Source organism: Podarcis gaigeae (assembly GCF_964106915.1).
Source record: "Podarcis gaigeae genome assembly, chromosome: 1".
In the NCBI taxonomy this organism is placed as follows: domain Eukaryota; kingdom Metazoa; phylum Chordata; class Lepidosauria; order Squamata; family Lacertidae; genus Podarcis; species Podarcis gaigeae.
The window spans coordinates 84,753,564-84,775,239 of NC_139678.1; the positions used below are offsets into that span (position 1 = coordinate 84,753,564).

At 45.6% G+C, this 21,676-nt stretch overlaps 2 protein-coding genes across 4 annotated transcripts in view; one reads left to right on the forward strand and one right to left on the reverse strand.

The window, feature by feature from the left end:
- INHA (inhibin subunit alpha) overlaps nt 1-21,676 on the reverse strand; it is a 131,273-nt gene that overhangs the window by 106,163 nt on the left and 3,434 nt on the right. Inside the window, exon 2 of one of the 2 annotated variants that reach the window (XR_014561349.1) lies at nt 19,176-21,255. Coding sequence is in view for 1 of the 2 variants with exons in the window: in XM_083727614.1 (XP_083583740.1) it covers nt 20,501-21,255 (755 nt within the window). In the remaining variant the exon portion in view is untranslated. Of the gene's footprint in view, nt 1-16,924; nt 21,256-21,676 lie in introns of those variants that run through there. The other variant, XM_083727614.1, reaches the window with a different exon arrangement.
- LOC310839134 (gap junction gamma-1 protein-like) lies at nt 4,943-15,221 on the forward strand. 2 transcript variants are annotated; one of them, XM_083727539.1, is made up of 3 exons: nt 4,943-5,105; nt 12,424-13,587; nt 14,222-15,221. In XM_083727539.1, exons 2-3 carry the CDS (start codon nt 12,441-12,443, stop codon nt 14,227-14,229), a joined length of 1,155 nt encoding a protein of 384 aa, XP_083583665.1. In that variant the 5' UTR covers nt 4,943-5,105; nt 12,424-12,440; the 3' UTR covers nt 14,230-15,221. The 2 variants fall into 2 exon arrangements, with proteins under 2 accessions (XP_083583665.1, XP_083583664.1); XM_083727538.1 differs by lacking the exon at nt 4,943-5,105 and adding an exon at nt 5,871-5,967.

The window sequence follows — 21,676 nt, forward strand, 5'->3', positions numbered from 1 at the left end:
ACTGTTGGCAAACAGCACAAGTCCTACCAGTTCATGTCAAACACACACACTTACTTTAACTTAAGAAGCTTAATATAAGCACAGGGTGTGCTAAGTTATCAGTAGTAAGATTATAATGTCTTATTTGGGGAATTCTTGTATGTGCTTATCCTGTTTTGCAGGGTGCATTTGCATCCTATTTGGTCCTGTGCAGTCTCAATGATGACAATAAAAATAAATGCAGGCAACCCTACCCGACCCACACCTTGGCAAATCTCTCCTACCCTCATCCCTCCCCTGCATTTGTTGTGTTATTGTTCCTTGCAACCATTCTGAAGAATTCAGGATACAATTGTAAGCTCTTAAAAGGCTATCTTCAAAGGTCTTTTTTAATATAGAAAAGCTTTATATTTAACTTAAAAAATAAAAATAAACTGTTAATAGGTGATAGCCAACATTTGTCATAGACTTAAATAAATAAAATAAATGCCTATTGATTTAAATGGGCCTACTCTGAACATGATTTACAGTGGTACCTTGGGTTAAGAACTTAATTTGTTCCGGAGGTCCGTTCTTAACCTGAAACTGTTCTTAACCTGAAGTATCACTTTAGCTAACCCGAGGTAGCACTGTACTTGGTTGTCACCTAATGGGATTAGATAAAAGATCTGTTAGCCCAGTGTCCAGTTTCTGATAGCAACCGGTTTTTCCATTTTTCTATTTCTGGTCGCTACCTGCAAACAATGATATAACCAAAGCTGTGTGGAGTGCTCAATGTATTATTTATTTTTATTTGTACTATTACAGTCTTCTGGTGGAGCATATGTTTTGCATACAAAATGTATTGGATTCAAATAGTGACACCCTCAAGCCGCACGTATGATGTCATGCACCCACCCACCCCAAATCTTGGGCGCTAGACGGCACCTCTGCACAAGGCTTCATCAAAAAAAAACCTTAACCCTTTAACAAGGTGTTTACATTACCTATTTTAATGCTCAAATAAAGAGGTCAGAAATAGAACATTTTCTGTTATTTGAATAGAATGGAAATTGAAGCAAGGGGGGGGGGAGAGACTTAATGAAGAAGGGCTGTTACCCATAACTCCATGCCACAAATAAAGGAAAACAATGTTATAATAAGCCATGCTGGGTTTGTTTTATGTCTGCAGTTTGGACCTGATTACCCTTTTAGAATTTAGGGGCAATTTGTCTCTAGCATAAAAACAAAATAGAAAGTGGCACATTGCTGGAAAGATTCCTTTCAGATTTGCCTGTACTATTTGTGTGTACATGTGAATGTAGTGTAGAAAACAGAAAAAAAGCCTTTTTAGAATTGAATGTGCATTCTAGCCAATGTCTGGTTTATAATTTTCATTATAGGTGCAGGTAATGCATAAATCTTCCCAGGGGCAACAGAATGATTGTAAAGGGTAGAAAGATTCAACAGTGGTCTTGTTTTGTTTCCACAGCTTACAAATACTTAAGCTCTGAATATCTCATAGGAAAGGCAATGACAATTGCCTATTATATCAAGAAGGTTTTTTTGTAGTAACCTGTCCCTTGGTGTGGCAAGCATAGCTGCAGGCATTTAACTATCTTGAGCTGAACTGCCGCCTGGGTTGTCGCCGTGTGGCCAGTGACGGTTCCGCCGTCCCCATCCCCAACTTTGCTTTCGACTTAGTAAAAACCAATCATGGTCTTAAAAAAAAAAAAACAAAAAAAAAAAACCTATCTTGAGCTGTGACTGTTTTATTGTTGTTTGCTTTCCTTAGCAACTAGGAGAGCAGGAAGCCTTGCAATGATAACATTAAAACCCGCTCCTGGGTTTTAATTTAAATAACAATATAAATTTAACTAACAATTTAAATAACAAAACACAAATGGATGGAAAAAGGAGAAGGGAGGAGAATAATCTGGTGTCAAATAAGAAATCAGGCCTATTGTCTCAAATAGCTCCAGGATACTGTGGAAGGAAATCAGCCCTGAGTGCTCACTGGAAGGACAGATCCTGAAGCTGAGGCTCCAATACTTTGGCCACCTCATGAGAAGAGAAGAGAAGACTCCCTGGAAAAGACCCTGATGTTGGGAAAGATTCAGGGAACAAGGAGAAGGGGACAACAGAGGACAAGATGGTTGGACAGTGTTCTCGAAGCTACCAACATGAGTTTGACCAAACTGCGGGAGGCAGTAGAAGACAGGAGTGCCTGGCGTGCTCTGGTCCATGGGGTCACGAAGAGTCGGACAGAACTAAACGACTAAACAACAACAACTGTGGAAGGAGTTGTTGTTTAGTCGTGTCTGACTCTTCATGACCCCATGGACCAGAGCACGCCATTACAGTGGAAGGAGTACTGTACTGTTGAATGTCCTCCCTACCCCAAATCAAATCATCTGAAAATATAGCTAAAAGTTCACAAGTACAAAACAAATAAAATACATCATAAATCAATGCATGGAAATAAAATTAAAGATCTCTATATTGGCAGCTTAATTCTGTAAGATTAAACAAAACAAAACAAAACACACCACCCAGTTTTCACATCAAAGGCTATCTAGTCCAGTATCTTATTCTCACAGTGGCCAACTAAATGCTTCTTGCAAGCAAGGCCTGAGTGCAATAGCTCTCTTCCACTCTTGAACCCCAGCAGCTTGGTGTGGAGGGGTTTACTTCTGATACTGAGGGTAACTACATACCTTTCATTCCTAATAGCCATTGATACTTATCCTCCAGTAACTTGTCTAATCCCCTCATGGTAGCAAATTCGAAAGTCTGATTAGAAGTATGCTCTTTTGGTTGCCCTGAATCTCACAGCATTCAGCTTCACTGGGTGGCTTTGGGTTCTAGCATGAAAAAGAAGAAAAACAACAACATCTGTCTGTTTTTTTCATCCCATACATAATTTTATGCAACTCTACTCTTATTGTAGAATAAATCTCATTACACTGTGTTTAGGATTGCTGCATGTAAAGAGCCGTTTCTGCCCCTGCTTCTCAGCTAATTTCATCAAAAAGTGGGGTCAACCTTGGTGTTATAAGCCCATTAAATAATCAAGTGCTTTTACTGCAGTGGTTACTGCCATAGCCATGTTCTAGGTCAGTGTTGTGTTCAAGTGTGAATGAAGGGGACCTTCACATATTCATAGAATCGTAGTCAGAAGGGCCTCTAAGGGTCATCTAGTCCAACCGCCTGTAATGCAAGAATCTCACCTAAAGCATCCATGTCAGATGGCCATCCAACCTCTACTTAAAAAGCTCCAATGAAAGAGAGCCAACAATATCCTGAGGGAGTCCATCCCACTGTCAAGCAGTTCAGTTGAGCATAATTTTACAGTTTTATCTTGTCTCTTTTTTAGCTCTGTACTTTTCCAAGCCACTGTGAGGCAATAGTTTTAACAGTTTTACACACTTATGTGGAAATTGCTAATGTTTACAAACTGGTCCGCAGCGCTTTGAATTTGAAATATGTCAGCTTGCACTGGGGGAGGGGAGAAGGCAGTCTTTGAACATGCATGCAAGGGGCACGGTAATGAAAACTGTAGAATCTCTGGCAGAATCCGAGACCAGGGAGAAGAGTCGGTGGAAGAAGATTGGAAGAAATTTAAAGACTACTTACAGAAATATTGTAAGATTAAAGAATGTTAGAATGTTGTTGGAATGAAATTAAGTGGTTTTTAGCAGTAATGCTATAAAGGAGCATGTGAAAATGGATTGTTAATAGGCGAAAAAGTAAAGTTATAATATATTAAGATAAAGGATTAAGATAAAAAAAAGAGGGAAAGGATTTGCTGAATTAACCAACTGAACTGGAATACAAAAAAAGGAGGTGAGGAGGTCAGGGAAGCAAGTAAATGAAGGATAAATTATGGAAAGATGGATTTATTTTTTAATTGTTTTTATTTTTTCTGTTTTTTGTATTTTTTTGTTTGCTTTTTTTCTACCTTTTTCTTTTGTAACCTTTTTTGAAATTTCAATAAATATCTTTTTTTTTAAAAAAAAAAGAAAACTGTAGAATCTCAGTGAACAACTTAGTGTTCTAGATTGCAAAGTACACTTTCTCAGGGTCTTGCAGGGGCAGAGGAGAAAAATAAGTCAAAGTTATTGCATGCTCATGCAAACTTATTTCGGAGTCAGCTATAGTGGACTTGGGTAACGTGCATCTGAGTCAACATGCACATGGTTTAACCATTGATGCAAGGCAGGCATGCCTTTTCAGCTGACAGATGGTTTTTGCTTGTGTGCTGCTGTTCAAAGGGAGTATCTTGCAGAACTGAACTTGCTCTAGACCTAACTTCTCAATTTCACTGTCCTTATGTGATGGCCTTGCTTGCAGAAGTGCAAGGCCTTATACCAAATGAAAGCTAGGGGACTGCACCCAGGGGCCTCTATGTGAGTTGAGTGGAGTGCCTTGGTATCCTTTGGAGTTTATGGAGATAACATGAGGCCCTGACCACGCAGGCTTGTTTCTTTGGGCCCACATAATTGTATCACCACGAGTCCCCAGAAGTTGCTTGTGACCTTGGGCATCAGGTTTTGCGGGTTACTAAGATGTAAGAGTCACACCCTCAGGCTCCCTCATGTTTCTTTATAAATCTGTGGCCCCTTTGAGGAAGGTGTTAGATGGATTTATTTGAGGGAATGTTGATAAATTACTTTTAATTTCCAGGCTATCTGAGGGGTAACACTTAAGTAACCAGTGGTCAATTTACAAAGTGGAGGGGGGGTTAGGTCTGGGAGTTCAAATCTGTTTGAAATGCTTGCCCTCTGATCCTAGATGCATGGATCTGAGCAGCTGCAGGTATGCAGTGCTGGTAGGATGCACTTTGTACGTGGCCAGAGAGAGGCATTTTTATTGTTATACATTTCAGAACCAAACTTTGCATTTGGAATAGGGTGGGGACTGAACCCCGCCTCAAATTAACCCTTGCAAGTAACCCAGACCAGGTTTTGGGTGCTCTCATTTTCCCTTCCCGCTGCGCCAGGGAAGCAAGCGGGCGAAGAGGTTCAAGGCCCGACCACATCACTAAATTCCAAGCAATAGCTTGGCGCACGTTCCACCCATTAAGATGCGACGCGTCTATCGATAGGGCAGCGCGCAATCCAAAAGGGATCGCCTCTGCCTAAGCAGTAAGGAAATGTAATGGGCGGCAAGCAAACCAATGAATCGGGGAGGGTGGGGAGCAAGAGGCCCCGAGCCGCACTACTTTACTGTGCTTTTTTCTTTTTTAAAAGTGGAAAGAGATTCCTAAGGCTTTGCGGGCCGTGGGGGGAACCCCCGACAGACGCCCAAACCATACAAGCATTTTGACGACGATGATAGACGAATTTCCTCTGATTAATGTCTCGGGAGGACTTTCACTGATTGTTGCAATGACTCCTCGTCTTGTGACGCCCGCCCAAGTTTAATCATTTAGTCCGTACCGGCGAGCGGCTGGTATGATTCACATCCAGGGATATCCCATCTCTGAATGTTTCCGTGCTCCTTTGGAACTTAAGTTCCACTGCAAGGATTCACGAATATATGAAGTAAGCGGAGTTTTCTCCCGAGAAAACACGTGCCTGGGATCGGGCCGCGGATCCGTGTCTTTCTCTCTCGGCTCCGCCAAACTCGGAAGACCTACTCCTAGCGCTGAAAGTTTGTTTTCCTCCGCGCCACTGGCAGAAGAAAGGCAGGCAGGCGGACTGTGTGCAGCCTTGCCCCCAGCCGGGGAGGAGAATGGGTGTCGACGTGTAATGCACACGTTCGGACACGCGGGCTCTTTGCCCGCCATCCCCAGTCTCTCGTTACAGTAGTCAGCGTTGGGTTTTCCCCCCCGGCAGGGAGGCGGGAGAAGGAGGAGGAGGGGAAAGGGGCGGGGGTCCCTCCCAAGGCGTGGCCGAAGGGGGCGGGGGGCGGCGACGGTCTGGGGCCCCTTTGTTCGGATGGGCGGGAGAAGAGCGAGTGCAGCGGGGCGGGAGTCTTTTGTGAGCTCCGCCGGACGAGAGTACAGTAAGTGAGGAGGGACTGGGGTGGCGGGGAGGCTGCTGGGGGCTGGGGGCTCTTTGCCTTGTCCCCTTGAGCGCGCGTCTTCCCCGGCGAGCTCCGCCAGGTCGTGTGGAGCCTTCGGAAACCCTCTGAAGCTCATGGAGAAATGGCTCGGTGATTGGGTGACTGACTTGGGGTGGGGGGCAGGTGGAATTTGAGGGGGCCACACGAAGGGTTTCGCAGGGCCAGGAGGGCAGGCATCCTCGCTTCATGGCCTTCCCTCCCATTCCTAAGCTTCTGAATGTGAGCGTTTTACAGGCAAGCCCCGGCGAGGGAGGAAGAGCTAAAAAGTAGATTCTCACGTTATGCATTTCGAGGAATTTGGTTTCTTTGTGATAGGTAATGCTATCTTTTTTACTCCCGGAGCTGCCCATTGTTCCGGGCACCGATAGCTTATCGCTGCGCTCCCCGCTGTCTTGATTGCGGATTAATTAACCGCGCCGTGATTTATATGGTATACCCATAATAATGGTTAGAAACCCACCCCTCCACCCCAACAAGACAAAAAATGGAGAGGGGATACATTTTCAGGTCGCCCTGGTTGTGTGTATAGCGAGGACCGTGTTGAGTGATTTGGGGCATATGCCCCAGATTAGCGAAGTATAAGAGTTTTGAACCAAGGGGGCATCTACATATGGCCGTGCGGGCTTGTGACTCGCATTTTTTGTTCCAGTTGCCCCCTTTGAGGCAAAAGTTGGTTTTGAGGCATAATAAAAGGACAGAAGTACAGTACTTAACTCAAGGAGGGATAACACACCCTGGGGGCTAGGGCTGGCCATGATATTTTAAAGTGCCCTATGTGTTCAAGCATATGCTTTATTCAGGTGTGCTCGTTGGGCAGCTGATATTTGTTCCATTTACCCAGGAAATGCTCCTTTGCTGGTAAACACACATTTGTGCCAAGTAGTCTTGTGGTCAGTAGTCCTTTGAAAAGAACAGGCTTGGTATTGGAGTGTAACATGGAGGGGTGGACATAGACCCAAACAACCAACTCCCAACAAGGGATTTGTCTAGCTTGACTCTCCTATGGTAGGGAATTCCTGTGAATTCCTCCATTGTCCATTCTCCTTTGAGTAGCATCAAAGTCAGCTTGGCTCCCTGATTCGTGCTGCATGTGGTCTCCAAGCACATGGCCAGTGTTGAAAATTGTAACTGTAAGCAAAAGGCAATCCTGTTTGCCTGGAGTTCTGGTAGCATTAGTCCATCATTATTTATGTATTATATAATAAAGCTTCCTTCATCCCAAAAGGATCCCAGAGTGGGGTACAATCACCTGTAAAATATAGTAGTGTGTGTGTGTGTGTGTGTGTGTGTGTGTGTGTAGTATCTTAAATTTCATGTTTCAAAGTAGAGTTTTATTTTCCTTTGTTTTATTGTCTTATCTTTTTGTAAACCGCTTTGAGGGTTTTAAAAAAAGCAGTGTACAACTAATAATACAACTAATAAATATATAATAAATATACTGTATAGCCATAAAAATTCTAACTTCAATGTATACAACCACAATGAATAAGCAGTTCTTAGCTAATCTACCCTCTCAGTGCTTGTTAGAAGAAAAACTTGTTTATTTGGCAGCAAAATGCAGGTAATGAGGGGGGTAGTCTTGTTTCCAATTCAAAGGAGTTCTACAACTTTTACACTGTTTGTAGAGGTGCCAAAACTAGCGTGTAATTGAGCTTTGTGGTTATCTCTCTGACAAGTGTTATAGAAAAAATAGGGAGTTTGGCTTTTGCTACCCAACTGAGTTGCCCAACTGAGTCATGGTCCCCTAAGTCCATGACTGGTCAGAGATGAATGGATGGAGGCAAGATCCATAGAAAGCAAGGCAGGTCTTTATTTTTCTGTTGCAACAGAGTTGGCTCCCCTCCTTTGCAAGGTCGTTGGAGAGACCCAGAAAAATGGTGCCGAAGCCCCTATAAAGACTTTTGAAATTGCCCACCCTGTACCGCAAGACCCCCCTCAAAAAAACAACAACATTCATACATCACAGAAGGAGGCGTTCTCCAGCAGAAATTTGAGAGTGTTGCTTCTCTCCTGTCTGCCAGGATACCTGATAATGCCTTACTTCATTGCATTTTCTGGGTAGCCTGGCCATTTCTTTGAGATAGTAAATACTTTATTTCCTAAATCTCTTACACATATTGATAGTTTGCTCAGTTTAACAGATACTTGCCAGACTGTATTTGCAGGAATGTGTAAGCTCCTACAGTCCAAAGATAATCGGAAAGCTTTTCCCATTTCCTCCCTTACAGCAGAGAAATATTTGAGGTCAATTTGGGAGAGTCAACATGGCTTCAGGATTGCTCTCCTGTACTATTTCAGACATGTGGTTTATATACTTATGTATGTGTTTGCCTTGTACATTTATGACCATTCTCTATTTGAGTCCTTAGAATTCTTATAACACAAGTAAAAAATGGCATATTAGAAATAACTAACTACTATGGTATTAGGTAGCAAAACTTTTTTCCTGGGTGCTCAGTTGCATTGCTACTCACATTGCATTACAGAATGGAATTGAAATGAACCAACCCAGAAGAATGAAGTAAATCCCCCATTCTCCTAGCATGCCTTCTAACTTCTCTTATCACTCCCTTTGAATACAGACTTGTAAATTTCTGTCACCTATGGCATTCTGAAACCAGATAAGGGAGCCTTTGTAAGTTGGAAGAAAATTGTCCTCCACCCCACCCCCACCCCCATTTCAGTATGTTGTGCTAGAAATATCCTTACATGGGAGGGAAAGGCTAGAAGAGCATATGGATTAGTAATTTTTGTGAATTTATTTGCAAACCTTTGAATGGGTATGGTGAGGTTGTCTGCTAGTACAACTGTTACATCACTCCTCCAAAACACACACACACACACAAACACGATTAGGCTGCTTCCATTCAGTTTTAAGATTACTACAGTAAGCCCTCAAGGAGTGGGGATTTTCCTGGGATAGTGCCTACAGTCAAAATTGTGCATAGTCAAAATACATTAGGTGCAGTGATGGGTGGGATTGGCCAAGTTCTTTTTCCAAGGCATCCACCCCCTTTCCACTCCTTTTTAAAAAATGGTTTTTTGTTTGCTTGTTTTTTGCTTCGCGCATAAAACTGAATGTGCACAAGTTAAATGTAAGTTGTGAATGTACTGTGCCCTCCCTTGTGGCATTCTGCTGTTAGCTGGGAATGCGAATAAAGAGGTAGTTTTAGAGAAAAGGGTGAAAATCTTGCATAAACTGTCTAGCTGGTTGGGGCTTATGGGATTTGTAGTCTCCAAGATCTGGAGGGCTCCAAGTTGAAAAAGACTGGTCTAGGCTGCTTTCACCTGTGTGATAACTGCATACCACCTTCCCTAGAGTGTGGACCTTCAGATCCTGCAAAGTATTCAGTCCTTTCAGCTGCAAAGAATTGACTTGATGGCAGTGTTCCCTTGAGCACAGGTCTCCTTTAAAGTTTATCAGGCTCTGAAGTGTGTGTGTCAGGCAGGTTGGAGATTGAGTAAGGTTGTTAAACTGAAGTAACACTGTCCTGACTGGTGCTCTAAAACTGCTTTACAGTGCACACTAGTGGCTGTTTCTCATGTCTTTTTTATGTCAGTTTAGTCAACTGAGTACAAGATGCTTGTGTGCCAATAACCATTTTCTCCTTTATGTGAGTAGAAAACAAACTAATGCTTGTGGTCAGTGAAAATTGTGAGCTGGAAAAAGTTCTGGGAAAACCTATGGAAATTAGGGGAATTTGCACTAGGAAATTTTCAATTTGGCTTGGAAAATTTTCTGATATGCTAGGAAGTGATCTGATGTAGCATGTTTTGTTTCCCTTGTATACACCTGTTATAAACCTTGAAATTGCCACGGTTTCCTAATATTTATTTCCAGTTCACATTGAGTTATTGCTACTAATGAACTTGGGGAATGGGAAATTTCCTGCAGAAAAAGAAAACCAAGGAAACTTTTCTTCCCCATATTGCTACTTGTGGCAGTCATGGTTTTTGAACTCTTGACTATGTTCAGAGAACACCTTTGGGGATAACTGAGAAGGATGTCTGCCCCCACAAGGCTGTTCTGCAGGTTGCAGTTCTAACAACTTTTAAAGTACTGGTGGTTTAGTTAAGAAGCGTTACCCTTACAGCTCAAAGTTGGGGATTGCAGGCTATTTCCTAGATCACAACAAACGCCTGCCACATATGTTAGAAGAAGGCTATTGGAGTAGCTTCTGCTTTTTTCCTTCCAGTGATACCCACCTCTGAATGGAGATAGCAGGTGTGGGAAGCAGAGCAAAGTGGGTGGGTGGGAATCTTCATTCCCTTGTCGGCATCACTGATGCAATCTTCTGCTTGGGAGGGAAAACAATAGTCTATTCCCCTGCTTACAGCATGCGTGTGAATGCTGGAGAAATAAAACACTTTGCTTCTCTTTGCATGACTTTAGCTTCAGCACTTTTGGGTGTGTTGTGCATGTACTGTTCAAACAGCTAAGAGAGGGAGGAGGACCTCGCTAGCTAAGCCCTGGCATGGTGATGGGAACAGGAAGCAGAGGTGATTGAGCACCCTTAAACTTTTGCCCTGTAGAAGCTGAGCATAGCACAAACTTCTACCCTGGGGCTGGCTGGGGTGCCTCCTTTACTCCAGGATGCTTATTGTATGTGAGCATTGGGGCGTCACACCCGCCCCAGGCGCACCAGGACGTGGCATCCATCCAAAGGTTGAGGCAAGCCTCTTGAGTTGACTCCCAGAAGCAGCTGCTCTGCCAAATCTCCTGCACTGATCTCAGGGCTAAGTTGACAGCAGGGAGTGTTCCTAGGAGGCAGGGGAGAATCAACCCTCCCCATGAGTAGTATAGGCAGATACTTGGCTTCGGATCCCATGCCAGCCCTCATCTCCATTCAGCTTTGTCACTGTGTGTGTGCGCGCGTCATTGTTATAATATGTGTATGAGATGAGTCAAGCAGAATTGGGTTTCCTCTCAGGAGGAGGGTCAAAGGAAATGTGACGTCAGCAAGCTGTAAAATTCATCACTTTATATGAGGTAGGGCTAAAAAAGTAATGGGGGGGCAGTTTTGTGAGTACACACCCACCCACCCCATGGTGGAACATACAGACACTGCATTTTACTTTTTCAGCTAATGGTTCTGGCGGTGAGTGGTTTGGATCAAGACCACAGTGTAGGGAAAGGCTTATTCCATCCCTCTGCCTATGTTGGATTTCAAATCTAAATAGTCTCCCCTGTGGCTGCTTTTGGCCAAGCACACACACACACAAATTGTTTGGGAGATGTGTTCACGCTTCTCGGACATGAGTCTAGTTTGGCTCTGAGTTGACTCCGGAGATGGGAGGGGGAGTATCAAGTGTCTTAGAAACTTGTGCTTTTTGGGTATGGAAAGATTGGGCTGTGAGTCACTAGTTGGCTTTCTAACAGTAAGCAGGAAGTGTATGTATTTAAACGTGGCAAGAACCCATCTCCAAACTTGAGTTCTCTTGCCTGTTTACCTGTATAATCCATGTGTTTACAAGTATGTATTTGTTGCACACATGCTGAGTATGTATATACATAAAATAGTTGGCATCTACATCTTTAAAAGTGCAGTTTCTTAAGTGGTCCTCAGTTGTTGCTTTTTGTAGGTGCTATGCGATTATCAGTTGGAGGTCACCATGGGTATGATGGCAAAAGCCAAGTCATTTTGTAGTGAGTGGAAAGTGAGTGGAATTAAGCTATGATTCACTCCTGCTCCAGGGTTTTTGTGGAGCTCATTCTTACATAATTACATGGGAAAATGGGAAGGAACCCCCATTTCTCCCCTGCCTGAGGATTTTATCAATTTCTAAGTGGAAAAATTGACAATAACCCCGCAAAAAACCCTTAAAATATTTTTTCTCTTTTAGAATGAAGAGTGGAGTGTTTACAAAGGGCTATGGCTGTTTTCTTTTTTAAAAAAACTAAAAAACGTAAGAAACAAGCTAACAAGTGAAACAGTAGAGGTCCCCCCCCCCACCAATCCATGCAAACTTTCTGAAGTCCATGGGGATAAAAATGAAAGTTGAGAATAGGAAGCTTTAGATTTGTCTGAAACTGATCCTTACTAGAAAATCTGTTTTGAGATGGCAATGTTTTCAAGGATGTATTATTTATTGTTTAATTGACATGATGTGGTTTTCATGTGCATACGTTTCCCAAATATAACAGGACACTTTAACACACGAAATTATAATAATGTCTGTTAGTTTCCCCAAAAAAATTCTAATTCTCATCACCACCAGAAATTGTGGTTCCCTCCCATGACTTCACTTTAAAAAACAACAACAAAAAAACTTGTGGGACTGGAGACTGTGCGTTCCTGCTTGTGGGATCTTGGGGACTTCACTTGGAAGCTTGTGGGGAAATCGGGTGAAATTACTTCAGTTTAACCTTCTGCCTACTGTGCTTGTTGTCTGCAGGCGTGTGCTGAGCCAAGATGAGCTGGAGTTTCCTCACCCGCCTCCTTGAGGAGATCAACCAGCACTCGACCTTTGTGGGGAAGGTGTGGCTGACTGTGCTGATTGTCTTCCGCATTGTCCTGACGGCGGTGGGTGGCGAGTCCATCTACTATGATGAGCAGAGCAAGTTTGTGTGTAACACGCAGCAGCCGGGCTGTGAAAACGTCTGCTACGACGCCTTTGCCCCGCTTTCGCACGTCCGCTTCTGGATCTTCCAGATCATCATGATAGCCACGCCCTCGGTGATGTACCTGGGCTTTGCGTTGCACCGCCTCTCGCGCCAGCCGCCTCGGAAAAGCCGCGCCCCCGTGGTGCACCGTGGCGCAGGCCGCGACTACGAGGAGGCTGAGGACAATGGCGAGGAGGACCCCATGATCTTTGAGGAGGTGGAGCCCGAGAGGGAGGTGAAGGAGCCCGACAGCCAGAAGCACGATGGTCGCCGGCGCATCAAGAAGGACGGGCTGATGACAGCATACGTGCTACAGCTGCTGTGCCGCTCGGTGTTTGAGGTGGGCTTCCTGCTGGGGCAGTACGTGCTGTACCGCTTCGAGGTGATGCCCTCGTACGTCTGCACCCGCAGCCCCTGCCCTCACACAGTGGATTGCTTTGTCTCCCGCCCTACGGAGAAAACCATCTTCCTCCTCATCATGTATGCTGTGAGCTGCCTTTGTCTCCTGCTCAACGTCTGTGAGCTGTTTCACCTGGGCTTCGGCGGGATTCGGGATGCCCTACGCGGCCTTGATAGTAAGGACGGTGGTGACCCCCCCAGGTCCCAGTATGTCCAGAAGCATCCCAGTGCACCCCCGAACTACCATTCTCTCAAGAAGGAGACCTCCAAGAGACAGGTAGCCAAGGACAAGTTGGGCTACGCTGGAGAGAGCTTGGCTGGGCTGGCCGCTGACCGCTATGCTGTCGCACCGACCGTCCCGAGCCATGAGTTGGAGCGACTGCGCAAACACCTCCGAATGGCACAAGAGCACCTAGAAATGGCCTTCCACCTGCAGCCGGAGGACACGGCCAGCCCCTCTCGTAGCAGCAGCCCCGAGTCCAACGGGCTGGCTGCAGAACAGAACCGCCTCAACTCAGCACATGAGAAGGAAGGCGCAGCCTGTGAGCGACCGACTGGTAAGTGAAGCCTGGGTTAGGCTTTCCTAGGATGCCAGCAAAGGCTGTCTGTTGCAGCCTGGAAGAGCCAGAATCATGATGCCGTCTAACTGGTGCTGACTGGTTAAGCTTGAAAGAGCTGCTAGTGCAGAATGGAGGGCTGGGGTTTCCCTCTGCCACCTGTAGGTTCTGCGGTGAGCCTTGTGAAGGATTACATCAAAGTGCAATATGGTTACGGATGCTGCCCTGTGGCAATGTGTTTGAGACAGACAACCAGAAAATAGGCTGGATTAAAGTGAAAGTTGATGATTAGCATCCAGATGTAGCAAGCATCAACAGTGAGGAAATTTGACGCTTGGGGAACAATTGGGGAATTCCCTAAAACAGACAAACTGTACCCACACCTTTTTTTTTTGCTAGAACTTCCAAGATCCACTACCCGGAGGCAGGTACAAAACACATCCACACAGTATTAAAGAATTCTGAGCCTGGGAAATGGTCCTGAGTGCTAGAACTGAACTAAGCTCACTGTCCATTCTGCAGCCCACAGCTTTCTTCACTGATGGACCTCAGCCACCCTTCTTGGGATACAAACACATTTGTGAAGTGCAGGTTTGGACTGAGAAACTAACATGTTTTTCCTTCCTTTTTCCAGGCCTCTGAAGTACTGGGCCTCACTGGGCAGCTGCACAGATGACAACAGGAAGTGTCTGTGGAGAATTGGCAGTGTGTGAATGTCTGCTCCGAGCCTGAAGTTTGGAAACGCCCGGACAGAGTGGGTGGAGGGACAAGGATGTTCTCTGATTTTTGTTGGGTTGAGGGCAAGGAAGGGAAATGATGAAAGCCTCCTCATCCATGCCTCCTGAGGGGCACATTTGGAAGTCTAGCTCCATGTATGTATGTATGTATGTATGTATGTGAGTGTGCGAGTGTCTTTTTTTAAAAAGGTTCTAAAAGGGACACTATTTTTTTTACTTTTATACATGTGGTAAAGGTACTAATTTGTTCTCTTCCTCTGCTGATTGTCTCCTCTTAGGAGGGATTTCCATGTTTTCTCTAGTCTAGCCTTCATCAACCTGAAGTTTTCCATGTATTTTGGACTACCAGCTCCCATCAGCCCCCAGCCAGCATGGCCATGGAAATTGATAGTCCAAAACATCTGGAAGACTTCAGGTGACGAAGGCTGCACTAGTGGGACAGAGATAGGCAGCTATATAGCAGCATTCACTGTTTTTGTTGGGGTTTACTGTATAGGGGGGAGAGCAGAAAGAGGAATGAGATGTCCACAACTTTCTTGTCTTCTCTACACAGCCGCACAAAACCTGGTCATCTCTTTCTCTTTCCCTCTCCCCCGACACCAGATTTTGCAAGCAGTTGGTGGTTGGGCCAAAGATAATTGTACTACATTCCAAGATGCCAGTTTCTAAACGGCATCTGCCTTCCTGCCCTCTATGGGGTGCCGTGTTGGGTTCCCCGCTGAATTGCATCGGGACCCCAGTCACGTTTTGATCATCTCAGTGATCAACATGAATTGTGTTTGTATTTTTTGTCTTTTTATAATTTGCGGAAATAGTTAATGAAATTGTGTTTTTTTGCTCTTTTATATGAATATATATATATATTTGGTATAAATCAGGAGATTTGTTTTATAGGAATCCTGAGTTCCTGTGTCTCTTTTTTTTGCGTCCATGGAGGGGAGGGAGGTTTGGACAGTGATGTGCCCATATGAATCTTTCACTGCAGTCTTAAAAACCTCACTGACCACATGAAACCAAGACTGAGCGAGTTGGATGGGAAGGGATCAATTTAGCACTCTGGGTGTCTCGCTGGATGACTGGTCTTGGAGCCAAGGGAGGGAAAGACCAGGCCATTAAGGAAAGGCAGGAGCCAGTCGCCCTGTTGGCATGACAGCCATGGGTGTGTTCACTTGTGTTTCTGCCAATCACAGGAAATTTCTCACAGGGGCATCGGGTCCAGTTGCCAGGCACGGGAGAGGTGTTCCATAGTCCTGCAAGTTAACAGTAGTGAAAACAAGGGGACTGAGAAGGAAGCAGGAAGTGGGTGTTGGTTGAAAGGCAAGCATTAAAGGCTAGAGGTGGCCAGACAGGGAGAATTTCCCTGAAAGCTGAGGCTGGGTAGGAGGGGAAGAGAAAAATGATACTGTTTAATCCCTCAAGCTGACCTCTGAGCAGGAAGCCCAGGCTGAAACCTGCAGTCCCTAGGAAGTCCTTTCACCAAATCCCCACAGGCAGCAACACCTCCAGTCTATCACATGAGTTTCTTTCCAGCCTTGCCCCCCACTGTGAGCAGATGGGGTATTTGCTGCTGGTTTGTACCACCTCAGGCTTAAGGTGGAGGGTTCAGATGTTGGATACACATTCAGTACACCAGCTTTCCCCAACCAGATTCCCTCTAGATGTTTTTGAATGGCATCTCCCATAATTCCTGCCCATTGGCCATGCTGGCTAGCTGGGGCTGGTGGGAGCTGTAGTCCAAACATTTGCAGGGCACCTGGTTATGGAAGACTGTCCTACACATTTGCCCCAGCCGGGATGGCCAATGGGAAGAGATGATGGATGGTTTAGTCCAGCAACATCTGGAAGGCCAAGGGTTCCTCAGCTGAACTGGGGATCTGTATACATGGAAGAGCGTCCACTCCTATCTTGACTGCTCTGCAACATTACTGTGGCCTCTTTGTCTCCCCTGCCTCTTCAGTAACACATCCTGTTGTACTTGCGTGGTTTGTAAGCTCAGCCAAGGCCTAAGAGATTAACACTGTTCTGATTCATGCCGTGTTCTATAAGCACTGACTTCTCCTGTGAAGGGTTGTTTGAACAGTCTATCCTCACATCCTCAGAAATGGGTTGGGTTGGTGGACTTGGGTTGTGCAGGCAAGGCAAGAGTGAGAGGATGCAGGCTTGGTCCACTCTAGGAACAGCACTATAGCTCTATTGCCTACAATGACTGTCTGCGCAATCGACACAAGATAATATCACCAAGGCCGCTATCTGTAAACAAACAATAAATGCCCCCCAAAATAGCAAAAGTAGTTTCCTTCCGAAATAGGTTTTATCTTAATTGGAAACGCAGTAAATAAAGAGTTCACTTGTGATATACCAGTGGTTCAGTGCTCAGACATGGTTCTGCTACAGAGCTTAGTCATCAAGCTGTCAAAATCAATTGTAACAGAATTGCATTGAATTAACAAGTAGAATAAGGAAAATTAAAAATATGTTGAGAATGCATAATTAAGACATCTTTGCAGTAAATAATATACAAGAGAAGCATGTAAATGACTTAAAGCAGGGATACATCTACAAGAATAAAAGTAGTTTTTTTGCACATACATAGTTAATACAAATAATCTCTATAGAAACTTACCTATCCCTACCTGCATGTTTCCATCAGGAGGATATTATCTTGGGTCAGTTGCAGTAGTCATTGTATCACCACTCTGTTCATTGTTTCATTGTTAAACACTGATTGGCAGCAGCTCTCCAAGGTTTTCAGGGGAGTCTCCCAGCCCTTCTTGAAGGTGTGCCCAGGATCAAATCCTTATGCAAAGCAGATGCTGAACCCCTGAGCTGTCCCCATCTTGTAAAGCATCCCTGAGAAAAGCTTCTATGAAGTGTGGGGTAGACTTCCTGAATTAATAAAAATTGTGTTGCAATGACCCACATTGGGCATGGATAGAGCTGAACCAGGGTGCTGAAAGGAAATGGCTTCTGGATGCTGCTTCGTGCTCATGGTAAAGGAGCAGCTCATTCTGACCATATGCAGCAGAAAGTCTCTGGTGGTTGGAGTGGACAGTGATGAGGATGGCTAAGAGCTTGGTTGGTTTTGGGGGAGGTGGGATGCCTTTGCCTACTGTGCCACGGGGCTTCTCTGACCAACCCCTTCTTCATACTGACCCCTGCACCTTGATAAATGGAATAGAAACACTCCTTGCCTCCCAGCTACCCTTTTAAGGAATGCACAGAGGCCTCTTCAAATCTGTGTAATGACTAGTATGTGGAAACACAAGAGGAAGGAGAGAATTTTCCTTTCTCCTCCCTCAACATTTCTGAACAATTCAATGCAAGCAGTCAGCCTTGCCTCTCTTCTTGAAGTCCTTCAAGGAGAGGTGAGTTGGTTTAAATAGGAAAGTCAATCTCAGCCTGAAAGTAAGCAAGCCCTGACCCATGTTCTTTGTGCTGCCAGCTGGCTACCTTGAGTATTTTGCTGCCCTCTGCTGATCAAAACCTTGTGTTGCAGCCAGAAATTACTACAGTATGTGGTTTGTGTGGTGTGGAGAGAGATTGCTTTCACACAGCTGCTAGCTCTCACCCTGACTGTGCTATCTTGGAGACCAACCTGGTCCTCTACCTAGCTGCTGTGTACTTTACACCACGTGCAAAAAGTTATTTACAAGCACATGTGAAGCCAAGAGTGAATCATTCCCCTTCCCCACTATACTGTTTATTCAGTCTGCTCAGTAAAGTGGGTGAGTCCAGAATATCCCAAGATAAACATCTCTTAAAGGTGTAAGATAGCACTGAGGTTTCAGGCAGAATTTTTTAAATAAGTTTATTTATCTTGCACAGTTTCAGAAACACCTATGTAGCCTTTTTTGCAGCTCAACTGCTGATGTTAAAATACAAAGTTCAACAAAGCAAGGAGACTCCCACACTTTGGCTGCCACGCAGTGTTCTGATTACAAGCATCCAACAGCTGCAGGCAGCAGGACTTGGAAACTTCTGGGTTGCCTTCTGCTCCCACCCCCAGATGCTCTGGCCAGCAAGAGAAGGAGCTAAGTCGCTTTCCCCTTATTGCAGCAGTTCTAATAGTGGAGCTTAAACACTGGTTGTCGATGTCAGGCCAAGGGGCATCCCCAATCCTGGAGCAGGCAGGTCTATGCTTATTGCTGTTGGGGGCTGTGTTTTGGATAAGTTTTTTTGTTTCCTAAGTCCTACTTTCCTGCTCCCTTGAGCATTCCTCTTGGTAGGAGCTATAAGGAATGTAGAGGCTGGGTAGAAAACCCTGCTGATCCCACAGTGCAGTATACCCTTCTCACTTCCCCTCACCTTCCCCTCCGCCCTGTGCTGCTTCCAGGTATACATCTCAGCACTTAAAAGGGAAGGCCCTGAACTTGGATTGCTTAGGTTAAGGACTGGGCTGCCCATGCCTCCTGATCCCTGCAGAGAAGGCAACTCGGTTAGAATGTGGTACTACTAAGGCCAAGGTTGCAGGTTCGATCACCCTGGGCCAGCATTACAGGGGGTTGGACTAGATCATCCTTGGGGGACCCTCCCATCTCTATAATTCTATGTTGCTATGATTCTGCAATGTGGCTAGATTTTGAAGGATACTGGATTAGAAAGAGCTGGGGTAGCAGGAGGGCAACATACAGTTATACCTCGGGTTACATACACTTCAGGTTACATACGCTTCAGGTTACACACTCCACTAAGCCAGAAATAGTGCTTAAGGTTAAGAACTTTGCTTCAGGATAAGAACAGAAATCGGTCTCTGGTGGCGTGGCGGCAGCAGGAGGCCCCATTAGCTAAAGTGGTGCTTCAGGTTAAGAACAGTTTCGGGTTAAGAACGGACCTCCGGAACGAATTAAGTACTTAAAGCCAAGGTACCACTGTATTGGGATTGAGGACTTTTAACAAAAATGGGTAGACCTTGGATCGCTCAGACTGGACTAAAAAGATCTCCTGACATTGTTTTTGTTGGGGCGAGGCCAGAAAACGTGCTGGGCAAGTTGGCTACAAGGGCCAGATTGATCACCTGTGTGAGGGAAGAGCAGGCTTGGCAGGCTAAACAAGCCTCTGCTTATATTTTCAGGCGGGAACGCTATTGCAGATCCAAAGAGCTGTCCCAGCCTGTTGCCTCTTGTGACAGACGTGGTCTGTACTTGCAATGCTAACCCAGCTGGGCCGAATGGTCAGCAGCATCAGGTTCTCCATCCCTGCCCTAAATAGTGCTCTGGCATTGGGAAACGGCTCGGTTTCTGGCTCTAGCAAGAGAAATGGATCCAGAACTATCTGTTTCCCCACAGGAATCTAATTTACATGGTTGCTGAAAAGCAGCCTTGGCGGCTACAATCAAAAGAACGCAAGGAGCAGGGCGAGGGTTTGTTTAATCATTTCCCCCTTCTTGTTGCCTATCTGCTCTAAATTCCTCCCTAAAACTTTGCTTTTCCTCCTGCGAGGGAAATTAGATGGGATGCCTTTTTGACAGGAGGGAAGCAGGAAAGGAAACTATTAAGCAGCATCTCTGCCCAACATCTGCTTTTCCCATTCTCGGTTGTAACATCAAAAGATGTTCTTCAGTAAAATAAATTAACATGGAACTAAAACTTCAGCTGCATGAGATCTGTTGAAACCCCCCCCGCCCCGCCCCCCCCCGCCAACCCAATGGCTGGCTGGAGAACCTTTGCAGTGGGTAGGTAATGATCATTACTATTACTATTTTACCCTCCCATCACTCTACAGTCCCAGCATTGCAACACATTATAAACAGCATTAAACACATTAAAACAAAACACATTTAAACAACATTAAAACACTTAAAAGGGAATCGGCTTGGGTTTGGACAGATGGGCTCAGTCACAGGTCTAACCAGAAAGGAAACTTGCTCAACAGCTTAAGGTGCATGTGGAGGGGGTGGAGGAGTTATTTTGAGAGCCAGTGTGGTGTAGTGGTTAAGAGCGGTAGACTCGTAATCTGGTGAACCAGGTTCGCGTCTCCGCTCCTCCACATGCAGCTGCTGGGTGACCTTGGGCTAGTCACACTTCTCTGAAGTCTCTCAGCCCCACTCACCTCACAGAGTGTTTGTTGTGGGGGAAGAAGGGAAAGGAGAATGTTAGTCGCTTTGAGACTCCCTAGGATAGTGATAAAGCGGGATAGCAAATCCAAACTCTTCTTCCCCTTCTGAAGACAGGTCCTTGCTACAGGCAGGCACAGTCCTGGGTGAGGATGTTGGGTAATGTCTCATACTTGAAAGAGTAGCCACCATCTGAAGTAGTGCGGACCCGCAGGGAGCGCATGGTGCCTGGCAAAGCGGCACAGCACATTTGCAAGTTGGGCTTATGGGTGAACATTTGGGCATCGGAGCAGGTCCCATGGCAGTAGTGGAATACGAAGCTGCTGGGGTGCACGATCCACTTGTCCCAGCCCAGCTCTTCAAAGGAAATGTTGACGGAGGCCTGATGGCAGTTGCCACCTGAAGGTTCGTTAAGTAACTTGAAAGCGGCTGGTGTCCCGGGCACCACGGATGAACGCCTGGCCCGGTCACGTCCTCTTGGCTTGGTTGCTGTGACGAGGAAGGGTATCTTCTCGGCATCCGCCACGCAAGGGCAGCCAGGGCAACGGACAAACAGCACAAATATCTTCTGGGAAATGTAGGGCAGGAAGGAGTCCCCAAAGTGGAAGACAGTCCAGCCCTCGGGGGCTGGCACTGCCATGGTAGCCACAGGGACCCGGCCTTGGTCAGAGAGCTTGAGGATCTCTACCTGTGTCTCAGAGCCATTCAATGCTCCTGCTGAGAGGTTGCTGCTCTGAACGGTCACGGGGCCTGTGTAGAACCACAGCTGGGCCGAAGTCACCACACGACTCAGGGTGTGGCTGGAGGACTGGAAGATGTAGGTGAAAACTCCCGCATCCTCCGGAAGCTCATCGGGCTGAGGTGGCCCACATGGCACGTCTGCAAAGGACAAGAGAGGTCAGCAGGGGCTTTGCTTGCCATGCGGGCCCAAACTTGGAAAGGCAACAGAAAACAGTATAGACCAGCCATGGAGAACTTGTGGCCTCCCCAGTGGTGCCCATTGTAACTGATCATTGGCCATGATGGGAGTCGGGAGTCTGATAACATTGGGGGGAGGAGTAGATGTTCCCCACCCCTAATATAGGCAAACCTATAGGCAGAAAAGTTAAATGCTGGTTTCCAGATCTCCCTTCTGGTTGTTATTTTTTGAATCTTCATAATAGCTCCCAGCATCTGGCTTGTTTCTCTCTCTCTCTCTCTCTCTCTCTCACACACACACACACACACACACACTTTCTGCTTGTTTCATGCTCTAAACAGATTTTTAAAAGCATGAGATCTTGGTCCCCAGACAATGTTT

Bases quoted from the DNA above. Each gene is read 5' to 3' on its own strand.
- LOC310839134 (XM_083727539.1), top strand. From the start codon at position 12,441: ATGAGCTGGAGTTTCCTCACCCGCCTCCTTGAGGAGATCAACCAGCAC.